At 35.6% G+C, this 21,059-nt stretch overlaps 1 protein-coding gene across 1 annotated transcript in view; it reads left to right on the top strand.

The window, feature by feature from the left end:
- The window catches only part of LOC106877076 (uncharacterized), a 272,305-nt gene that overhangs the window by 43,365 nt on the left and 207,881 nt on the right, over window positions 1–21,059 (top strand). The window contains exons 3-4 of the mRNA XM_052973794.2: window positions 11,497–11,631; window positions 13,623–13,780. Coding sequence (XP_052829754.1) covers window positions 11,497–11,631; window positions 13,623–13,780 — 293 coding nt within the window. The remainder of the gene's footprint in view (window positions 1–11,496; window positions 11,632–13,622; window positions 13,781–21,059) is intronic.

Genomic DNA, 21,059 nt, shown 5'->3' with positions numbered 1-21,059 from the left:
TCAGGATTATAATGCACCAATTCACACAGCTAAAGTTGTTTCTGAATGACACAAGCCGTGATTCCCAACATAGGATGCATACCCCACTGGTGGGGCATGGTAATATTTTGGTGAGGCCTGGATAGGGTTATGCTGCATTTTTATACATTTTGTACACAATGTTTGATATACCAATAGAGAAAGGGAGCAATTCAAGAATGAGTTATTAAAAAAAATTTCTTTACATCCCTTCTGCGGACAATGTTATCAAATTTTGGACACGTTATAGACAACAGGTCATTTTCATCTTATTCATAAGATCTGATGCCACTAAGTAGATTAATTCCTTCGATTTAGTGGTATGTGAAAACATGTAGGTAATTATAAACGCGTATGTGTGTGTGTGCATTCGAGCATTCATGTATGTAGTATAGAACTGGTCAGTACTGAAAGTAATGCCATCTTAATTCCCTATGGAGAAATAAGCTGGAGACAGACTTATGTGTGAGGGTGTGTCTATGAGTATTGACTCTTTTATCTCTGGCGACAAAAAAATCTAGGTATACAAAAAAAATGTGGTGCTGCAGAGTGTTGATAGTGCAATAAATGGCATTGGGGTGAAGGATGAAAAAATTGAATGGTGTGAAATGGAGTGGAAGTCATTTAAGAAAGAGGCAGAAGGAGACAGATAGATAAATAAAGAGAGAGAGAGAGATTTATGGTACTGGTAACACACACATACACACACACACACACACACACACACACATATATATATATGTATATATATATATATATATATATATATATGAACAGAGATGAAAATTAACAGGTCATTTTATTTCCACCAGTCAGTTTGTGAATTCAGCCAAATGGTAAGAAAAAAACTTCCATCATTGATACAAAGGCTTTTGCAGCTGAGAAGATTCATGGAATATTTTTTGTTTCTTTTTGAGAATATTTTCAAAAGTTTATACTGAAATTTTTTGAAGAAATTGTTGTAAAAATTTGCTTGAATTGAAATCTCTGTGTTTGATTCAAAGGCATAACTATAGATTTCTGCCCCCCACTCGACTTTGGATGATCATAACCTTCAGAAAAATGGATATTTTTTAATGAAATTGTCTACGAATATATGCTAGATCATGTAGATTCTGAATATACAAAATTTTTGGGGAAAAGTGTTTTAGGAGAGGTTGGGGTGGAGAATTTTGGAAAATTCATTGGAGTCCACTTCAATTCAGCTTAACTTTCAAGAAAATGGATATTTTTTAATGAAATTCTCTATAAATATACCTCAGACTATGTAAATTCTGAGGACATAGGAATTTGTGGGGAAAACAATTGGGTGCTATTTTTGAGAACTGTTTCCCACTTGCATGTGTTTCTGAATAAGTCATCCATATTTGTTTCATTTTCTCTGTTTTGTGTGTTTGTGGATCCGTAGATTTCTACTGAAGCAACAAACAGGCAATGAAGGCAAATGAAGCCCTCACCAAGAAACTTATTATGCTTAAAATAACAGCTAAAGGTCTGGTACACAGAAATATTTAAAGACGACTTATCTGTTGCATACAATATTTTTTCACTTTAAGTAAATTCCCAGGTAAACGTTTCCAATAGAAAGGCAGAAGACACCAGAAGCAAAAATAAGGAATGTGCACGCACAGTTAAATATAGAAGTGTAAAGTATAATTTGTTACTTAATCTCTATAATAAACGTGATATTGAATGGAATAAGTCCCCATTTGAACTTTTTTAATTGTATGTATGTGTATGGGTGGGGTTAGAAATCTACGGATGCATAAAACGGAGAAAATGAAACAAATATGGACAACTTGTTCAGAAACTCCTGTGAGTGGGGAGCAGTTCTCAAAAATAGCCCCCAATTGTTTTCCCCCAAAATTCCTATGTCCTCGGAATCTACATAGTCCAAGGTATATTTGTAGAGAATTTCATTAAAAAATATCCATTTTCTTGAAAGTTATGACGAATTGAAATGGGCTCTGATGAATTTTCCAAAATTCCCCACCCCCTCTCCAACCCCTCCTAAAACATATTCCCCCCCAAAATTTTGTTTATTCGGAATCTACATGATATAACACATATTCATAGACAATTTCATCAAAAATATCCATTCTTCTGAAAGTTATGATCATCTAAATTAGGGGGTGCAGAAATCTGTAGTTATGCCGATTCAAAAATACATAAAATGAGTAGTGCAAGTAAAAAAAAGTTCGTCAATATTAAGAAGAATATTTAAAATTTGGATTCATACCCGCTATCCATGATAAACTGCCACCAAGTTATGGGTGTAAAACTCAGATCTTGTGAATTTTCCAAAGTCCTCTCCCCACTCCTCGGAAAAGATTTTCCCACAAATTTCTTTATAATCGTAATCAATGCCAGTTGAACGGTATTTATATAAAATTTCATTTAAAAAAAAAAGCATTTTCCTAAAAGTTGTGAGGGAAAAACTCGGATCTTGTGAATTTTCCAAAGTCATTCCCTTCCTTCGTTGCTCTGCATGCATTTTTTTTTCATATTCCTACACATTTTTTTACATCCGTTGCACTATTTTTCTTTTACTTTGTTTCCAGGTAATATTGTAAACATTAACCAAATTTTGAATAACAAAAATTAAATATTACAAGTGGGCATCAGGATTTTAGAAATGATTTGATGGGGCATGGCCAAAAATCGGTTAGGAACCACTGGGCACAAGGAACATTCTAGTAAAGTTGAATATCTTATCTGGCCACCACAATGCCCAGATCTCAATATTATTGAACATTTATGGTGCATTTTAGAAAAACAAGTAAGAAATTGATATCCTCCACCATCATCACTACAAGAACTGGAGACTGTTTTAGATGAAGAATGGACAGAAATTCCATTGGAAACAATTCAAACTTTGTATGAGTCCATACCTCGTAGAATTCGAGCTGTAATTACTGCCAAAGGCAGTCCTACCCCATATTAAAATGAATTTGTTTGAAATTTTAAGGTGTTTCCATTAATTTGTTCAGACCCTGTGTGTGTGTGTGTGTGTGTATATATATATATATATATATTTACACTACAATGATGCTGACATGTTTACGGAGGAACAAATGGAGCAGTTATTTGATGTTGAAAGTGACGTTGAATTTGAAGGATTTGAATAAATGTTTTTGGTTTTGCTTTTGTAACTGATAGTGATAAATATGTAAAGGCAATTTTACTTAATATATATTTTTCACTGATGTTATTACTGTTGTTTCTTTATTTTCTGCAAAGTGCACAAAAAACCAAACGTTTGCATTATGTTATATATACAATAATAATAAAGCACGTTACCGTATATATGTTTACAAACCAAGGACATTATATAGACCTCCTTGACTCAAGTTACAGAAGGTATTATACACAAGGTTTAGGTTTTTCAGAGGTACAACCCCCTAAAAATCCCCTATGTATTATACTCAAGGGCAGACTATACTCGAGGATTTACGGTATATGTATATATATATATATATATATATATATATGTATGGCAAATGAAAGACAGAAGATGGAATATATGAGAATTTATTATTAGTCACGAGAATTGTTTCCACACATTTAGCATCAATCCTTCATGAGTGGGACACTCAACAACAGGTTCAGGAGCATCCAGCGGTGCAGATGTATCTCATTGGGTGATAAATAAATACAACTCATTGAAATAACAGTTCTGCAATCTAACCTCTCGTTTTGTAGAAAGATGGAGGATATATCTTCATTTATATAGATTAAAAATAAAATCACGGCTGGCAGAAAGAGAAACAGGTATAAAAGCAATAACATTATAGATAAACACTAAAATTGAAATTCTTAATGCATCTTACCTGTTTGATTTGTTCACTAAAATTTTCCTAGATGTCAACCACCAAAAAGTTTGCCAGTTTTCAAGATGAGGTACATTAATATGAGTTAATTAAAATACAGGTATAATCAGTACAAGATTTAATTATTTCTCTATATTTCATTCAGACATTTTAATTGAAAATACAGTACAAAACTCTTTTACCATTGGCTATGTACTCTTATAAAATTCAATGAATACATTTAAATAACAGAATGCATCTTATACAAGAAGCTCATTAACAGGTGAGACAAAGGTGAATACAGGTGTGTAACATACTGAAGATTAATATGTACTAGCAGAGATACCCGGCTTTGGCCATGTCACATCGAATTCAAGAATTAGACTTTTCATTTATATTTTCTCTAATGAACTGGAATAGCTATGATTTGAATTTCATCAAAATTGCAAATTAAGAATTTTAATGAGGGTTCTTTCCCTCTTTACACACCCTAATAAAAATTGTAACCACAAAATATTTATCCCATACTACTCATCTTTATGGCCAGATTCCAAAATCCAAATCTTATGAAACCTATTCAAAGGTTTTTGCTTCTGAAAAATGGAGTACACGTAGCTCTAAAATGTGGGAGTTAATGTGGGTATTGTGATGGTGGTTAGGGGTCTTAAAGTCAACCAGAGAAGTCGAATTGTTGGGAATCTTTTTTAACTTGGGTCTTATATCTATTGTTCAAATTTCTTTGAAATCGGAAATATATGAATCTTCATTGGGTTTGTAAAAGAGAGCAAAGCTACAGGAAACTAAGAGACGAATGATCACAATAAGTAGTCAGCTACCCTACCCTAGTTGTTACCACTCCCCAATGTAGGATTCCTCACCATATAGGTGATAGGCACAGCCTTAAGATGCATTATAGATGTATAGCAATTGGAAGGGCGTGACCCAACTGAAATAAACATTAACAGCTGTGTGACATGAGGGCCAAGGGGAAATAAAAGTGTTGCCTCTAAAGTATGCCGATAGGTAACTGAACAGAATAAATTTGCAATCTATAAATCTCTTTGAATAACCAGTCACTTATCTGGGAAGGCCTTGAAATCAATGTTACCATCTGGGAACTATCTCTGAACCCAGTAATAATAAAAAGACACAAGGAGGTCTGCAAATCTGAAAGCAAATTCTTACAGTGTTGTACCATTGAATTACAAATAACGCTTATCTTGTATGCTCAGGTGACTCTACATCTTCCAAGAGTGCAATTGTATTCATCTTGGCTTAGGAAAAATGACTAAATTCTAGGGGTTAAGCTCCATTAGGGGATTTTACTAACTCATAAGAAGTTTAAATTTTAGAAATATTACTTCATTTATGTCTAATATCTATAGTTAAAATTTCATCAACAGCAAAAATATATGAATTTCATGGGGGTTATGGCCTCATTTATGCCTCCTCACTTTCAAACATATACTGCATTATATCTGTCATTATGCATAGAATATAATTTCCAAATTTCATAAAGATCCATTCAGTTCTTTTGACCTAATTTTGGATCATAAAAGATTACTAAAATTTGGGAGTTAACGCCCCCATTAGGGGTCTTAGAATTCGCATGAGAAGTGGAAACATTGGAAATACTTCTTGATGTGTGTCAATTACCTATAGTTGAAATTTCATTAACATCGGAAATTTATGAATTTTCATGTTGGGGTTCTGCCCCCTTTAAGCCACCTCAAATTCAAACCAAACATACTGCATAATACCCACCCTTATGCATTAAATCTAAGTTCCAAATATCATAAGGATCCATTCAGTAATTTTGGTCCACGAAATTGTATGAAACATATAGCATTACCCTTCTCCCTAGGCTTGGATTTTGTGTTCCAAATTTCATTAGTATCAGTGCAGTAGTTTTCAAATCTATAAGTAACACATGAACACACATAAAGACATTGACTTTTATATAATAGACATAAATATGCACATATTTTGATAAGCCTGGTACTTATTCTATCAGTCTCTTCTTGTCAAACCAGTAAGTTATGGGAATGTAAATAAACCAACAGCAGTTGTGAAGCAGTGATGAGGGAGAAACAAAGATACACACACACTTACGAATATACATACATACATACATACATACATACATATATATATATATATATATATATATATATACACACATATACACAGTTAATTACTTTCAGCTTCTGTCTACCAAATCCACTCACAAGGCTGTGGTTGGTCTGTGGGTATAGCAGAAGACACATGCCAAGTTACCACACAGTGGGACTGAGCCCAGGCCCATGTGTTTTGGAACCAAGTTTCTTACCACGTACCCACACCTGCACCTATATATATATATATATATATAACTGAGACCTTTGGAAATGTGTTGTGCGTGAGAAGACCCGGCAAACCAAGTAAGATCGTTGCCAGTGCCCCTGGACTGGCTCTTGTGCGGGTGGCACATGAGATGCACCATTTTGAGCGTGGCCGTTGCCAGTGCCCCTGGACTGGCTTGTGCGGGTGGCACATAAAAGACACCATTTCGAGCGTGGCCGTTTTCGTGCGGGTGACACGTAAAAGCACCCACTACACTCTCTGAGTGGTTGGCGTTAGGAAGGGCATCCAGCTGTAGAAACTCTGCCAAATTAGATTGGAGCCTGGTGTTGCCATCCGGTTTCACCAGTCCTCAGTCAAATCGTCCAACCCATGCTAGCATGGAAAGCGGACGTTAAACGATGATGATGATGATGATATATATATATATATATGTATATATATATACATGATGAGGTGGTGAAGCACGACCTTCGAACATTGGGCCTTACCTAGGCAATGACTAGTGACTGGGATCTTTGGAGATATGCTGTGCTTGAGAAAACCTGACAAGCCAAGTGAGACTATAGACCATGGCCTATGCCAGTGGGTGTAACCAGCCCATTTATGAATACCCCTCATTCATTGGACAATAAACCTTATTTGTGAAGACCTATTGAGACAAGTGAAATCAAAATTGCTGATTTGGCCGATGACAGTACCGCCTGATTGGCACTCATGCCAGGGGAACATTGAAAGCACATCTGAATGTGGGATGTAACCGGGCCACTTATGAGTACCCCTCATTCACTGGACAATGAACTTTGCTTGCAAAGACCTGTTGAGGCAAGTGTAAACAAACCAAAATCGCTGACGTGGCTGATGACAGTACCACCTGATTGGCACTCTTGCCAGTGGAACATTAAAAGCACATCCAAGCATGATCATTCCCAGGGCTATGGATTGGCTCCTGTGCTGGTGACACATGAAAAGCACCATTCGAGCATGATCGTTGCCAGCAGCGCCTTACTGGCACATGAAGAACAACATTCGTGTGTGGTCATTGCCAGTGCCAACGGACTGGCTCTCGTGCAGGTAGCATGTAAAAACACCTTTTCAGCGTGAGCGTGGTCGTTGCCAGAACTGCCTGACCGGCCCTCGTGCCGGTGGCACATAAAAAGCACTCACTACACTCTTGGAGTGGTTGGCATTAGGAAGGGCATCCAGCTGTAGAAACTTTGCCAGACCAAATTGAGCCTGGTGCAGCCTCTGGCTCACTAGTCCTCAGTTAAACCGTCCAACCCATGCCAACATGGAAAGCGGACGTTAAATGATGATGATGTATATGTATATATGTATGTATAAATATATGTATGCATGTATATATGCGTACATATTACATATGCTGAAACCCCCTTTGGTCATGACTGACCATGGGATTGCACCTAGAAAATCACCCTCTGAAGCACAAGTCCGGCCATGGTTGTTTATGGAAGACCAGCAGTCGCTCATGCATACCGGCCTCCGATCTCCATGCCACCAGTGTTATCCAAGGGAAAGGCAAAGGCTGATACAGCTTGGCACTTATGACTGATGTCGCAACTCATTTCTACAGCTGAGTGAACTGGAGCAACATGAAATAAAGTGTCTTGCTCAAGAACACAACACACAGCCTGGTCCAGGCTTCAAACCCACAACCTCGCGATCATAAGCTCAATGCTCTAATCACTGAGCCATGCACCTTCATATTACATAAATACACAAACGCACGCACGCACACACACACACACACACACACACACACACACACACACACACACACACACACCCACTGTTTTCCCAAAAACAGTTTATAGCAGCGACTCCATCTAAGAATATCTGAAGAAGGAATTTTATTCCGAAACATCATATCAGACTATAGATAACTAAATTACAACAGGTATATAGTCCATTTTTTGTATTATAGCGCATTGTTGTACCATTCAAAACTTTTTATTCTTTACAAACAATACACAAGGCTTTAAGCAAACTACAATACCCTCCTATATATATATATATATATATATATATATATATATATATATATATATATGTAACGGTTAGGTTTTATTGTTGTCATAATGGCATGTTGTAGGATGCAAAAGATGAACAATGCATGAAGTTTTAAGAAAGTATTTATTTACCATTACGTTGAAAAATACCATACCTCAACAGGCAGTTAATAACATCCGAGAGAATGTGAAAGATAGACGTGGTAGAATGTTTCTTTGCATAGTTTGGCGTATACGAATTGTTAGTAGTAATCCACAGATAACAATACAATGATGTTGTAAGAGAACAGAATTAGAGCTAGTGAAAGTTGTAGGGTTGTGGTACGTTGTCTCACAGTTGCTGACAGTAAATTTCACTTTTTCTCGCTGACCATTGTCTTAGTAGGTGCATTCCTTGTGATCATGATTATAGCAGTCCGTTCCCTAACTAATTGAGTCGTCACGAGTTACCTTGCTCTGTTGTCACCAAGTGACTACTTGGTTTTTGCTTGGGGTTTCTTGTTTTTATAACTATCCAGAAGGATAGACATATCATTGAGAACAATAGATTTAGTTGGTGGTCTTGTTATCTCTATTCTAGCTTTTGGTGAAATAGAAGAGGTTATAAGGGTCAAGTAGTGAAGGCATTATTTCGGCCTAGCTAAAGACATCTGGAAAATGTAAAACTGCTGTCAGAGAAAAAACCCATTGTTTCACTGTGGGAAAAGTTCTGTTGCAGTGTTAATTTAAATTTGGCTATGGTGGATCGAATCCACTTCATGCATGCAAGATTCACTATATATATATATATATATATATATATATATATATATATATATATAATATACATACATATGTACACATACATATGTACACATATATATATATATATATACACATATATACATACATAGATATATTTTATATATATACACATATACATCTATATTTATACATCTGTACACATACATCTATAATATATGTATATATGTATGCCCCTGTATATATGTGAGATAATAGTTCCACTTTAATAGTTTCAGTATTAATAGTGAAACTGTTAAAGTGAAAGTATCAATACTGAAATAGTGGACGAGATAAGAGATTGCTCTGGGCAAGAAGTTGGAAATTTTTTGGGCCCATGACACTACTTGGACCCTAAGTAAGGCATGTGTAAAATTTGAATGAAATCGAGTTTTAAGGATTCACACAGACAGACACACATTCTCATCTTGATATATGTATAGATTTCTCACTTTCACTTTTTATTTGTAATAAAATGAAAGGAGTATATGATAGTATTACTATCAAACAACAAAATATAATTATGCCATATTTCTATTGTAAAACTCTCTAAAGCACCCTTTACACAAGGGCATTTTGCAAAACAAACACATATCAGAATCCTAATATCCTTTCGTAGTTTTTCTTTTTTGCAACAAACAAAGTCTGCAAACTTTTTTCCTTCCATTTATTTTTTCCACTTTATGACAGTCAATATTTTCTTTGTTGACACCCACCTCAGTTAATATTGCTTTTCTCCCAGTTCTGTGCTTTCTGGAAGAAAAGCCTTCACATAACTGAGATGCAATGTCAACCTAAAATTTCAAATAGTCATAGTTCTTAGGTGGCAGAGGTACCTAGTTGCTTTTTACATAAACAATATATGAATTAACTATAGTTAGACATAATGCTGGAGATATATGGATCACCATACCTTATATCAGGATTCTAGTAGTTCTACTGTTGAAGAAGCTGCTTGACACCAAACATAATGTTCATAGTAAAAAAAGCTCACAGTGTCAGTTAGCTGACATAGTGGATAGGGTCTTCCACAAATGAAAATTATGCATTGTGCATTTGTTTCCTTTGTGACAGTTTCAAAAAAACTTTCCGGTAAAAATAAAAATATATAGTCCAGGTGACTGTATTTTGGACTAGTCTTTTCTGTGAAATTGGAAATTCTGGTTGATGTAGTAATCTTCAACCATGTTGTAATGTTTTCTATATTATTTTCATCACTTTCATTATCAAAACCTTTATCATCCAACAAAGATTCATAAATGTCAATATGATTCATTTGAAGACAGATTACTGTTGTTTTCATTTATATTTTTTGTACAGCGTCGAGTAAAACCTTCAAAGTTGGAATCACTACTTGTTGATGCCATATCGTTAGAAACTAAGATATACACTTCTCTTCAAAATTTGAAAAAACCAAGAAGTCTCTAAAATTTCACCATATTTTTACTTGAATAAAGACAGGAAAGGCTTTATCTTGCATTATCTTAAAGCTACAAGAATTCAATAATGTGATTTGCTTAATTTTTTTAGTGATTTCATAAAGAAATCAGATATATCCAGATTTGGCTGATTCAAACAAATAAAGGGGAATCATTTTTGGCCAGTTATGGCCAGTCTAAACACCAAAGGGTTAAAAAAATATCCTTGGCAAGGGTTTCAAAAGACTATTAACTCTAGATAAGAAGTTCCAACTGTCTGATAGATATCCCTTGGATTTTTCTAATGCTTTAATGTAGACAAATTACAATGAGTCATCCTGGTTGTACTTAGAGTTTTCATTGGGTTTGCATAAGTTGCCCAGTTTTGTGTAATTGGCTTCTTGGATCACAAATTCATGATCTGTACAGTCAGCTAGACTAAGGTATTTTTGTGTAGTTGACAGTCATTGGAAACTGACTTATTTTCCTACCTAGCATAAAAAAATTTCAACTCCCAGATTAACAAACCTGTTAAATACTAACTGTTAGTGATGGGGAAAGAGGTAATGATAGAGAATTGTAGAGTAGAGGAAGAGCTAGTAAATCAATTGGAAGAGACACATAGAGAAGAGGTATTGCAAATGATATAACACATGTACAAGAACTATGAATAGCTATGTCTGCATATGCAAACTACATCATTCATATCATAGTGTCTTTAGTCTAAAATTCCAAGATATACAAAAGATTTGGAAATCAGGGTACATACAGGATAGGCAAATATATATATAGAAATGTGATCACACCATTTGGAACATGTCAGTGACATGTTGCTCATAACAGAAATTTTGTCTTCATGGTGGGCCCCAGCATGGCTGCAGTCTCATAACTGAAGCAACTAACAGAAGGTAATGTCTTCCAAAATGCTGTTTTTAAATGACTCTTGTTTGCTTTAAAAGATTCTCAGTACTTGGATGAGAGAAGAAAGTGATGATTAGAGATGCAAGTTGCTCTGATCCTATCTTGGAACTAATTTTTTAATAATATCTTTTAATTATTGTGTGTTTTTGATACTTACATGTAATATTTTGTTGTTTCCAGATTTTAGATGAAACTGGCCTTACAATGTCTGGAACATCTGAGAGCAACAAGTGTGGAATTGGTGTATATAAACCTTCACCAGCAGATGTTTGCAACTTTGTAATTCAATGTAAAGATGCCTGCACAACAATCCAAGTAAGTTATTTTAAAACTTAAGAAACTTCATCCAAATCATTGCAACAGAGTGTACTCCAGTAAAAGCATATGTGGGATAAGGGGTGATGTTAAATGAAGAGACAGATAAAATTTATACTCAGAAACATGTACAATTACACTGAAGGGCTTCAATATTGTTTCTGTCTTCTCAGTTTCACTCAAAGTGGAATAGAATCTGGAACAAGTTCAACTCTTGATTGGAAATAGATAGGCTTAGGTGTTAGGTGCAATTAGATAAGAAAATACTTGGTAGTGCTCCATATGGTTAATTGTGATCACCTTGAAATATTATATCTGAACATATTTCAAGGTAATCACAAACATTTAACATACAGAATATCATATGACAAAGGCTTGATTTTTCTCTTTTGGACTTGAAAATACTTCAGCTCAGAGAGATGCTAACTCTGAATGAAGTACAAATGTGGCCTATACTAACAACAGAACCATCACATATTTTCTGCACATAATAAGTAGGAAGGTAGATAAAACACAAACCCCTTCAGGTAGATGGCCCTGCTCAGTATGTAGAAAAGGAGTAGGTAGTAACTCTATAAGATGTACCCGGTGCAAGCTATGGACACATAAGAGGTGCAGCAACATCAAAGGCAGGTTAACTAGCAAGTTAGTTTTTGTTTGTGGCAGATGTTCAGGTGCAATAAAGACTGTAAACAAACAGGAAACAACTTCTATCTCATTCCAGGGTGAAAAACTAGAGGTAGTCGATAGCTTCCGCTATCTGGGCGACCAAGTTAGTAGTGGGGGTGGGTGCGCTGAAAGTGTAGCTGCTAGAATAAGAATAGCCTGGGCAAAGTTTAGAGAGCTCTTACCCCTGCTGGCGACAAAGGGACTCTCACTCAGAGTAAAAGGCAGACTGTATGACGCATGCGTACGAACAGCCATGCTACATGGCAGTGAAACATGGGCTGTAACTGCTGAGGACATACGTAAGCTTGCAAGGAATGAAGCCAGTATGCTCCGTTGGATGTGTAATGTCAATGTGAATACCCGTCAGAGTGTAAGTATCTTGAGAGAAAAGCTGAACATTAGAAGCATCAGTTGTGGTGTGCAAGAGAGACGATTGCGCTGGTATGGACATGTGGTGAGAATGGATGAGGATAGCTGCGTGAAAAAGTGCCACACCCTAACAGTTGAGGGAACCCGTGGAAGAGGTAGGCCCAGGAACATTGGGCCTCACCGAGGCGATGACTACTGACCGAGACCTTTGGAAATGTGCTGTGCGTGAGAAGACCCGGCAAGCCAAGTAAGATCGTTGCCAGTGCCCCTGGACTGGTTCTTGTGTGGGTGGCACATGAGATGCACCATTTTGAGCGTGGCCGTTGCCAGTACCGCCTGACTGGCTCCCGTAGGATTTTCGTGCAGGTGACACGTAAAAGCACCCACTACACTCTCTGAGTGGTTGGCGTTAGGAAGGGCATCCAGCTGTAGAAACTCTGCCAAATTAGACTGGAGCCTGGTGTTGCCATCCGGTTTCACCAGTCCTCAGTCAAATCGTCCAACCCATGCTAGCATGGAAAGCGGACGTTAAACGATGATGATGATGATGATGATGATGATGATGATGAATGGAAAGTAATGCCATGTGCTGATAGACTAACTTTTTTTTCACAGTAATGTTCCAATCAGTGGCTCACTATTGAATTTTACTTTCTTTTTCACAACTCCTATATAGTCTTTGGTTTCTGTTGCAGCTATATCTTGCCCACGATACAAACTTATCTCCTGTCTTTAAAACCACATTCTGAAACTTCTAGTGTAAAAGTCAAGATCTCAATGATTTAAATTTTATGAATCAGTTTGAAATACTAGTCTTAGCCATTTCACTTACTCATGAATGCTCTTTACTTATCAATCTGAGGCCCTAAGCTTAGGTAAGAAATCAATATGGTAGCTGAACTTTGGTTTTAAGCCAAAATTGTAATTTATACTTTAACTTCTGTTATTTCCAGAATAATTTAATTGAAAATGCTCTCTGCCATCATTATACTGTGAAGAATTTAAAAAGCATTGGTCATGGTACTGTCCAGCATATAGTTGATTTAGCCAGTAAAAGACCGTATCCAGCCTCACATGTCTTTTATGAAGCTGCTCTCTGTTCTCAGGAAAGGTAAACATTTTACTGTCCTTCTTACATAATTTCTTTAAGTTCTCCTTTATTATATTTGTTATCTAGATAGTGTTGATCAAGTCAACCTCGATCAAGCATATCTAGGATCGAAGAAGTTCAGGTCATGATTATCTTGTCTTTCTTTATTTAGGCATTGACTATTTTAGTTAATATTTTCCACATTTTTCTTTTCTTTTTTTTTTAAGAATGTATGGTATGATTTGAAAGAAATGTGGTTGCTATTTCTAGTAGGCTGAAAAATCACTGTACAGACTCTAGTTAATTTGATTTTAATTTTTTATCTAGTGGTGAATGATAATGGTTGTTCTAGATTTTGAACTAATAGGTCATACATTGTTTCTAAAGTAAAATATTTTACTATTCCTCAACTACCCTGTAGAAGAATTGGTGTTTTTATATCCAGTGGAACCTTGGTTTATGAATTTGATTTGTTCCTGAAGGCTGTTCATCACCTGAAATATCTGTAGGCTAAAACTGTTTTCCCCATAGAAAATTCAAGAGAAGGCATAGTGAATTCAAGCAGGGATGTGCACTGAGTGAAAACTAAACACCAACTGACACTCTCTTGCTGATACTGCTAGCTTGTTGCCAACCATTACTGCTGGTTTGTGTGTTCATTACTTGTTGTGGAAGGACTCCAACCACCTCCAAGTGACTAAAAGAAGTTGGAAAATACTGTAGGTTCTTACTCCCCAGACAGAGTAGCAAATTCAGTTGAAGAATTCAGCTATAAACCAGAGTAAGAGATGACCTTCTTTGCATATTTTCAAAGATATGAAGAAACTTTCAAAGAAGAATGTAAAAATTAGTCTGATGAGAAAAAAGTACAACTATTAAGAAAGTTATCCCTTGCTGAACATGAAAACTATAGTAACTATATTCTGCCAAAGAAACCAGGTGAGATTTGTTTCAATGAAACAACTAATTTTTTCTTGAAAATTATCAGTGAAAGAAATTCCCTGTTCAATACTCACTGGCAGTGTTTAAATTTTGTTAAAAAAGATGATGAAGATTTTTCCACCTATGCTGGGGTTGTTAAAAGAGAGTATGAACAATTTAAATTAAATGAATTAACCCCAGACATGTTCAAATGTCTAATTTTTGTTCAAGGGTTAATTGCAAGCAAAGATACAGATATATGTTCCTGGATATTAACAAAATTAGAACAGAACCAAAAATTAACTCCACTGGAAGTAGCAGAAGAATGCCATGTGTTAACTGTTAATGAATAAGAAAAAAGAGAAAAAATGTCAAGACCATATCCATGTTATGGGTGCAGTGGTCTACATTTTAAATGTAACTGTCAGTTGAAAAATATAAAATGCTTTAAACCAAAGCAAACTGTACCTTTCGCAGCGTTAGAACAGATAAACATGGAGTTATTCAAAAAGTAGAATATAGTCAATGGGCAGCACCAGCTGTGTACATTAACCCTTTTGTTACTATATTTCTAACCAAAATACAGCCCTCATGAGTTTCAATTAAGTTCTAAAATAATCATGAATTTAGACCAGTTTCATTAAACAACTGTAACTTTTTTTACTTATCAACATATTTTGATATTTGGAACATAATTCAAGAAAGGGTTCTTAATTCTATTGCATAATTTTTGTCTCAAAGTGACTCTAATTACAGGTAAATCCAGGTGAACTGAGCAAAATGTAAAAATATTAAAATTTTGTTTAAACATTGTCATAGAAAATGAGTCGTCAGCTAATATTCAATTGGGTATGCAACAAAATTTTGTTATAGAAGAATTGTGCACTTCACAAGATTATCAGTTGAATTTGATGCACAGAAGAACAGGTGTACCATAAAGGTAAAATAAACTGAAATACTGGAATTTGTTTTTGAAGAAAACTAGAATATGAAATCCATCAACTAAATGAAATATACTCACACACATATATGAATACACAGGAACATATATAACAAAGATTTAAAATAGAAATTAAATCAAAACTGGTCACTAACCTTACAGGCAAATTAGAATTACAGGTTGATTAAAATTACAGGTAAATTTAAATTCCTGGTAAATTAAAATAAAATGTAAAACGAAGTAAATTTGAAAAATATTTATACTATCTAATAATACATATATACAATATTCACACAATATTTCTATCATGGAAAGTTGTAAAACATTCCACTCTACATACTGCAACCTTGCAATCTGGCAGAAACGTTAGCATGCCAGGCTAAATGCTTAGCAGTATTTCGTCTGTTTATCTTCTGAGTTCAAATTCCGCCGAGGTCGACTTTGCCTTTCATCCATTTGGGGTCGATAAATTAAGTACCAGTTATGCACTGGGGTCAAAGTAATCGACTTAATCCCTTGTTTGTCCCCTCTATGTTTAGCCCCTTGTGGGCAATAAAGAAATGAGAATGCATATTGGAAAGACGTTTCAACTGGCCGTCCACTGGGAGTTTATCTTTGTTTATGTAGATATTCACTGCACTGCCTTTTGCGACCCCCAATTTTTTCTAATTTATGTAGATCGGCTGAACTCAGAAGGATTTCTCTCTGGCAGGCTTTGCTTTTCCTTCCTGCAGTTATTTTTTTGGAAGAATAACCTGCCCTCAACTGCATTCCTACATCTGCTCCAAACTGCAGGTGGTCGCACCACTTGCGAGCCTCTCCTGATTTGGTATATAATATTAATGTATTTACAATGCTCATGTTTACTATATACCAAAACAGGTATCGCCACCATTTATTACCCGGTCTACCAACCGGATAATAACTCATCATCTGGTTCAGCTGATCCACACTGCTCATGTACCTGTTATAATCATGGTTCACAAACAGGGTGCCATTTTCATCTACACATGGTTGTGCACCGGTAGATAGAAAATTTATCTGCCTCTTATCTCTGTATGCGGTCACTAGCAGACTTCCTTTCTGCCGTTGGATTATTTCACCTCTTTTTAAAATTTTGCTTTTTTTATATCCAACTGCAGCAATTACTGTGACACACGTATACGTTGCCACAGCTTCTAAATCCACTGCAAGTTTGACCGAACTAAAAAAATCATTCAAAGAATAATATATGGCCTTGGTTATGGTATGGAAGTGATAAATTCCAAAGCACTTCGTACCCTAGACCTTGCTGACTAACATTATTGTCTCTTTTTCCTGTATAAAAACTAAATCCACAGCAGTACCCAGTATTTACTTCACAAATTTTCCAAACTTTGATCCCCCATTTCGTGGGCTTTCCTGGCATATACTGTCGGAAATGTACCCTTTCTTTATACCCCACCGTGCCCTCATTGACAGATAAGTATCTCTCAGGGTTGTAAAATGTTTTATATGCATTTTGAACGCAGTCAATGAAGGGTGTTGTTTTAAATATGGGATCAAAGTTTGGTTCTCCACATACTGGGGTACGGCTAGTGTCTTTCACATGTAAATACTGGTTCAGTTTCACAAATCATATTTGGGTCATAATACTGGAAACATACTGATTGTCAAAAGGTTCCTGATTGCTCCAGTAATTTGTAATCCTGGGTAACTGTGTTATACCCATAATAACATTTATGGCAAAAAATGCCCGTATTTCTTCTACGGTTGTGGGAAACTACAAGCTATCTTTTTTTCCAGCTTGTTTACATTCTGCGTAATGGTTTGTTTCCACAGTGATTGCTTCAAACAAGCATGCTGGAAAAAATAAGAATAAAAAGTCTAATGGTTTCGCTTCTTGAGAAAGACTATGAGTAGACCCTGTCTCCTCAGAAAAATTGTTAATAAAAACATTTTTAAAGTTTTGACTCCATTTTAGTGTAAAATCATCCTCACTGTCACTGTCGCCGCTTTCAGTTTCTTCAGAATCACTGCTTTCGGTTTCGGATACAGAAATATCCAATTCATTTTCATTTACCACGTACTTTTGTACCTCATTCATTCTTTTTCTCGATATCTCCATATCTTCCATTGAAAAGTCTTCAAATTTGGAGTCACTGCTTCATAGCATGAAACCCCTCTCCATTTTCAAAGTTGAAAAAAATCAATGCTGAAAAAATATGGAAAAAAAATCTTCCAAAATTCACCGAGTTCAAATATCACGCCAAACAGTGTCGGATACCATAACTCAACTGTTTACAAAGTGAAATTACGTGTTTTCACAAATGTACTAACAAGATTTGTGTTCAAATTACATTTAAATAACAATGGGTACGCTCAGCCGGCTACGGCCGGGTTGGTCTTATAAACCAAAATATTTTTCGGCCAGCTATAGTCAGGTTAGTATCGAAAGGGTTAACAAAAAAAATAGTAAAATCAGAATGTGTGCTGATTTTTCCACTGGTTTAAATGAATGTCTTAAAATGTTCCACTATCCACTACCTACTCTGGAGGACATATTTGTGAAATTAAACAGTGGCAAGATATTTTCTAGATTGGTTCTTTCTGATGCATACCTACAAATTAGAGTAAACGATGAATGCTCTAAATACCTAACAATTAACACACATAAAGGACTGTATAAATACAACAGGTTACCATTTGCTTTAAAAGTCGCACTGGCAATTCTTCAACAGATTATGGATGCAATGTTAGCATACTGTGTATTTGCAATTCCATATCTGGATGGTTTACTCATAAAAAGTGAATGCTGGGACCAACATGTAGAGCACATAAAATAGGTGTGTGTAAAAATTAGGGTTCAGACATTACTTTGAAGAAAAGTGTGAATTTTTCTTACTGAAAATAAAATATTTAGGACAAATCATTGACAAAAATGGACATGGACCTGATCCATTGACACAATTAAAAATATGCCCCCTCTGACAATTATAGCAGTCTTACAAGCTTTTTGGGACTGGAAAGTTATTACCAAAGTTATATTCCAAATATGCATAAGGTAAGAGTTTCACTAAATAATCTATTAAAAAAAAGATGTAAAGTGGAACTGGTCTGAAAATTGTCAGAAGGCATTCGACAAAATTTTAAAAATATTAACATCTGATTTGTCGTTAGCACACTTCAATCCTGCAGTGGAGATTGTAATAGCTTCAGATACCTCTGAGTACAGTATAGGAGTAGTAATGCTACATAAATATAAAGATAGTAACATGAAGTTGGTAGTCCATGCCTCACATTCTCTGATATCAGCAGTAAAAAATCACAGCTAAATTGAGCAAGAGACTCTAGCGATTATTTTTGCTGTAAAAGAATTCCATAGATTTTAAAACAGAAGTTTTTGACTACAAACTGATCATTGTCTGTTATTATAGAAAGGAATTCCTACCCATACTGCTAATAGGTTGCAATGCTGGGGTACTATATTATTAAACTATGATTTTAAGATGAAGTATACACCTTCTAAGAAATTAGGTCATGCTGATTGTTTCTCAAGACTGATTTCAAAAAATGCTTAACCACATAAAGATACCATGATTACTGCACTGTGAGCAGAAAATGAAATTAAAAATGTTTTGTGTGACATCATGTGTGAACTGTTAGTCACATTGCAAGACAAAATTTAAACCAGAAAACAATAAATTCATTAAAAAAATGAAAGTATTGCTAAGGGCTAAAAGAGATAAAAATATGCATTTTACTGAGCACAACACAACTTTGAACCCTTTCTAGATGTGTGACAATGTGTGATGTACACACAAAGAGTCATAATGCCATCCACTCTACAGAAGTGTACCGTGTAACATCTAATCCAAATGCTCTGTCTGGAATGTCACCTGCAAAATTGATGGTTCCTTGAAAGATCAGACCTGCTTTTCATAAATTGATACTGAGTGAAAATAGAAAAAAGGTGAACAACAAATATACTTCAAAATTCTTCAAGTTAGGTTACAAAGTTATTTTTAAAACCTATAGATATGGTAAAGAATGCTGGGAGGACGGTGTAATTATTAAACAAGCTGGAAGAATGTTATTCCTGGTAAAAAGAAAAAAAATGTTGACTATAAAAGATATGTAAACCGACTTAGAAAAAGATTCATGGAAGAAACAGTCATGAGAAATGAAATACCCATGAAAGTATTGTACAATACATTTGAGCTACCAACACCTAAACAATTTGAAACTACACATTCTAGCACCAGAAAACGGGAAAAAGATGGAAACACTGGAATTAAACTGTAAGCATAAGCGATATTAAAACTGAGTAGAGTTTAATTCTCAAAAGGAGAGAAGTTAGGGGAGACTAATTCTAAAAAGGGGAGATGTTGTGGAAGGATTCTAACCACCCACTTGAGTAACTGAAAGTGGACTGACACATTGCTATAAAATAAAGAACTGTCAGCAATTGAGAGTAAGCAGTTCACTGTGAGCCATTGGCAGAGAGCGTTTAACCTTGTGTAACAGTAATCGTAGTGTATCGTGTAAATCCTTTTTTCCCCCTGCTTCGTTAAATTATTTAACCAACACCAGGATATGAAATTACTTGAGACAGTTTGTCACCCAAGACATTTTATGTTCAAAAAATTGATTGTAAACTGATTTGCTTGTAATGAGAGGTGAAGTTTGAAACAAATACAAAAACTTACGTGATCGATTGTAACACAGTTTCAAAATGGTATTCGATATGTGATGACATACTTATGTATGCTCAGAGGGTTGTAATACCTGTTTCTTTGCAAAACCGTATGTTAAAAGAATTCCACATGGGACACCCAGGAATCGCGAGAATGAAAGTATTGATGAGAAGCTATGTTTACTGGCCAAATATGGATCAGGATATTGAAAATTGGTGAAAGCCTGCAAGGTTTGTCCCTTGGCAGCAAAGGCACCACCTATAAAAATTCCACCTTGGCCCAACACGGATGTACCTTGGTCAAGATTACACATACACTTCACAGGACCATTAAATGGAGGGTATTATCTAATAGTCGTGGATAGTTACACGAAATGGCCAGAAATATGTAAATGTGGGAAGCCAACCTTCAAAGTAATGATGGAATTTCTGGATGAACTTTTTGCACGATATGGTGTCCCAGACACCATAGTGTCTGATAACGAAATACAGTTCACATCAATGGAATTTTAAAACTTTTGCAAAATGCATGCAATGGAGCATATTACTACTCTGCCATACCATCCAAGATCGAATGGACTAGCTGAAAAAAGCCTAGAAATGAACTACTAGCTGATACTGTATTGACGCAATCCTTAAGTGTCTACTGAATATCACCTAACCCCCACACCACATCAGTTATGTTACCAGCTGAACTAATGTTCAACAGGAAAGTCAGGTCAGTGTTTGACAAATTACTACTGAAAAGAAAAGGAAAAATGGAG

Source organism: Octopus bimaculoides, chromosome 16 (assembly GCF_046866305.1).
Source record: "Octopus bimaculoides isolate indiv1 chromosome 16, ASM4686630v1, whole genome shotgun sequence".
Classification (NCBI taxonomy): domain Eukaryota; kingdom Metazoa; phylum Mollusca; class Cephalopoda; order Octopoda; family Octopodidae; genus Octopus; species Octopus bimaculoides.
This window is presented reverse-complemented; position numbering and strand designations above follow the sequence as displayed.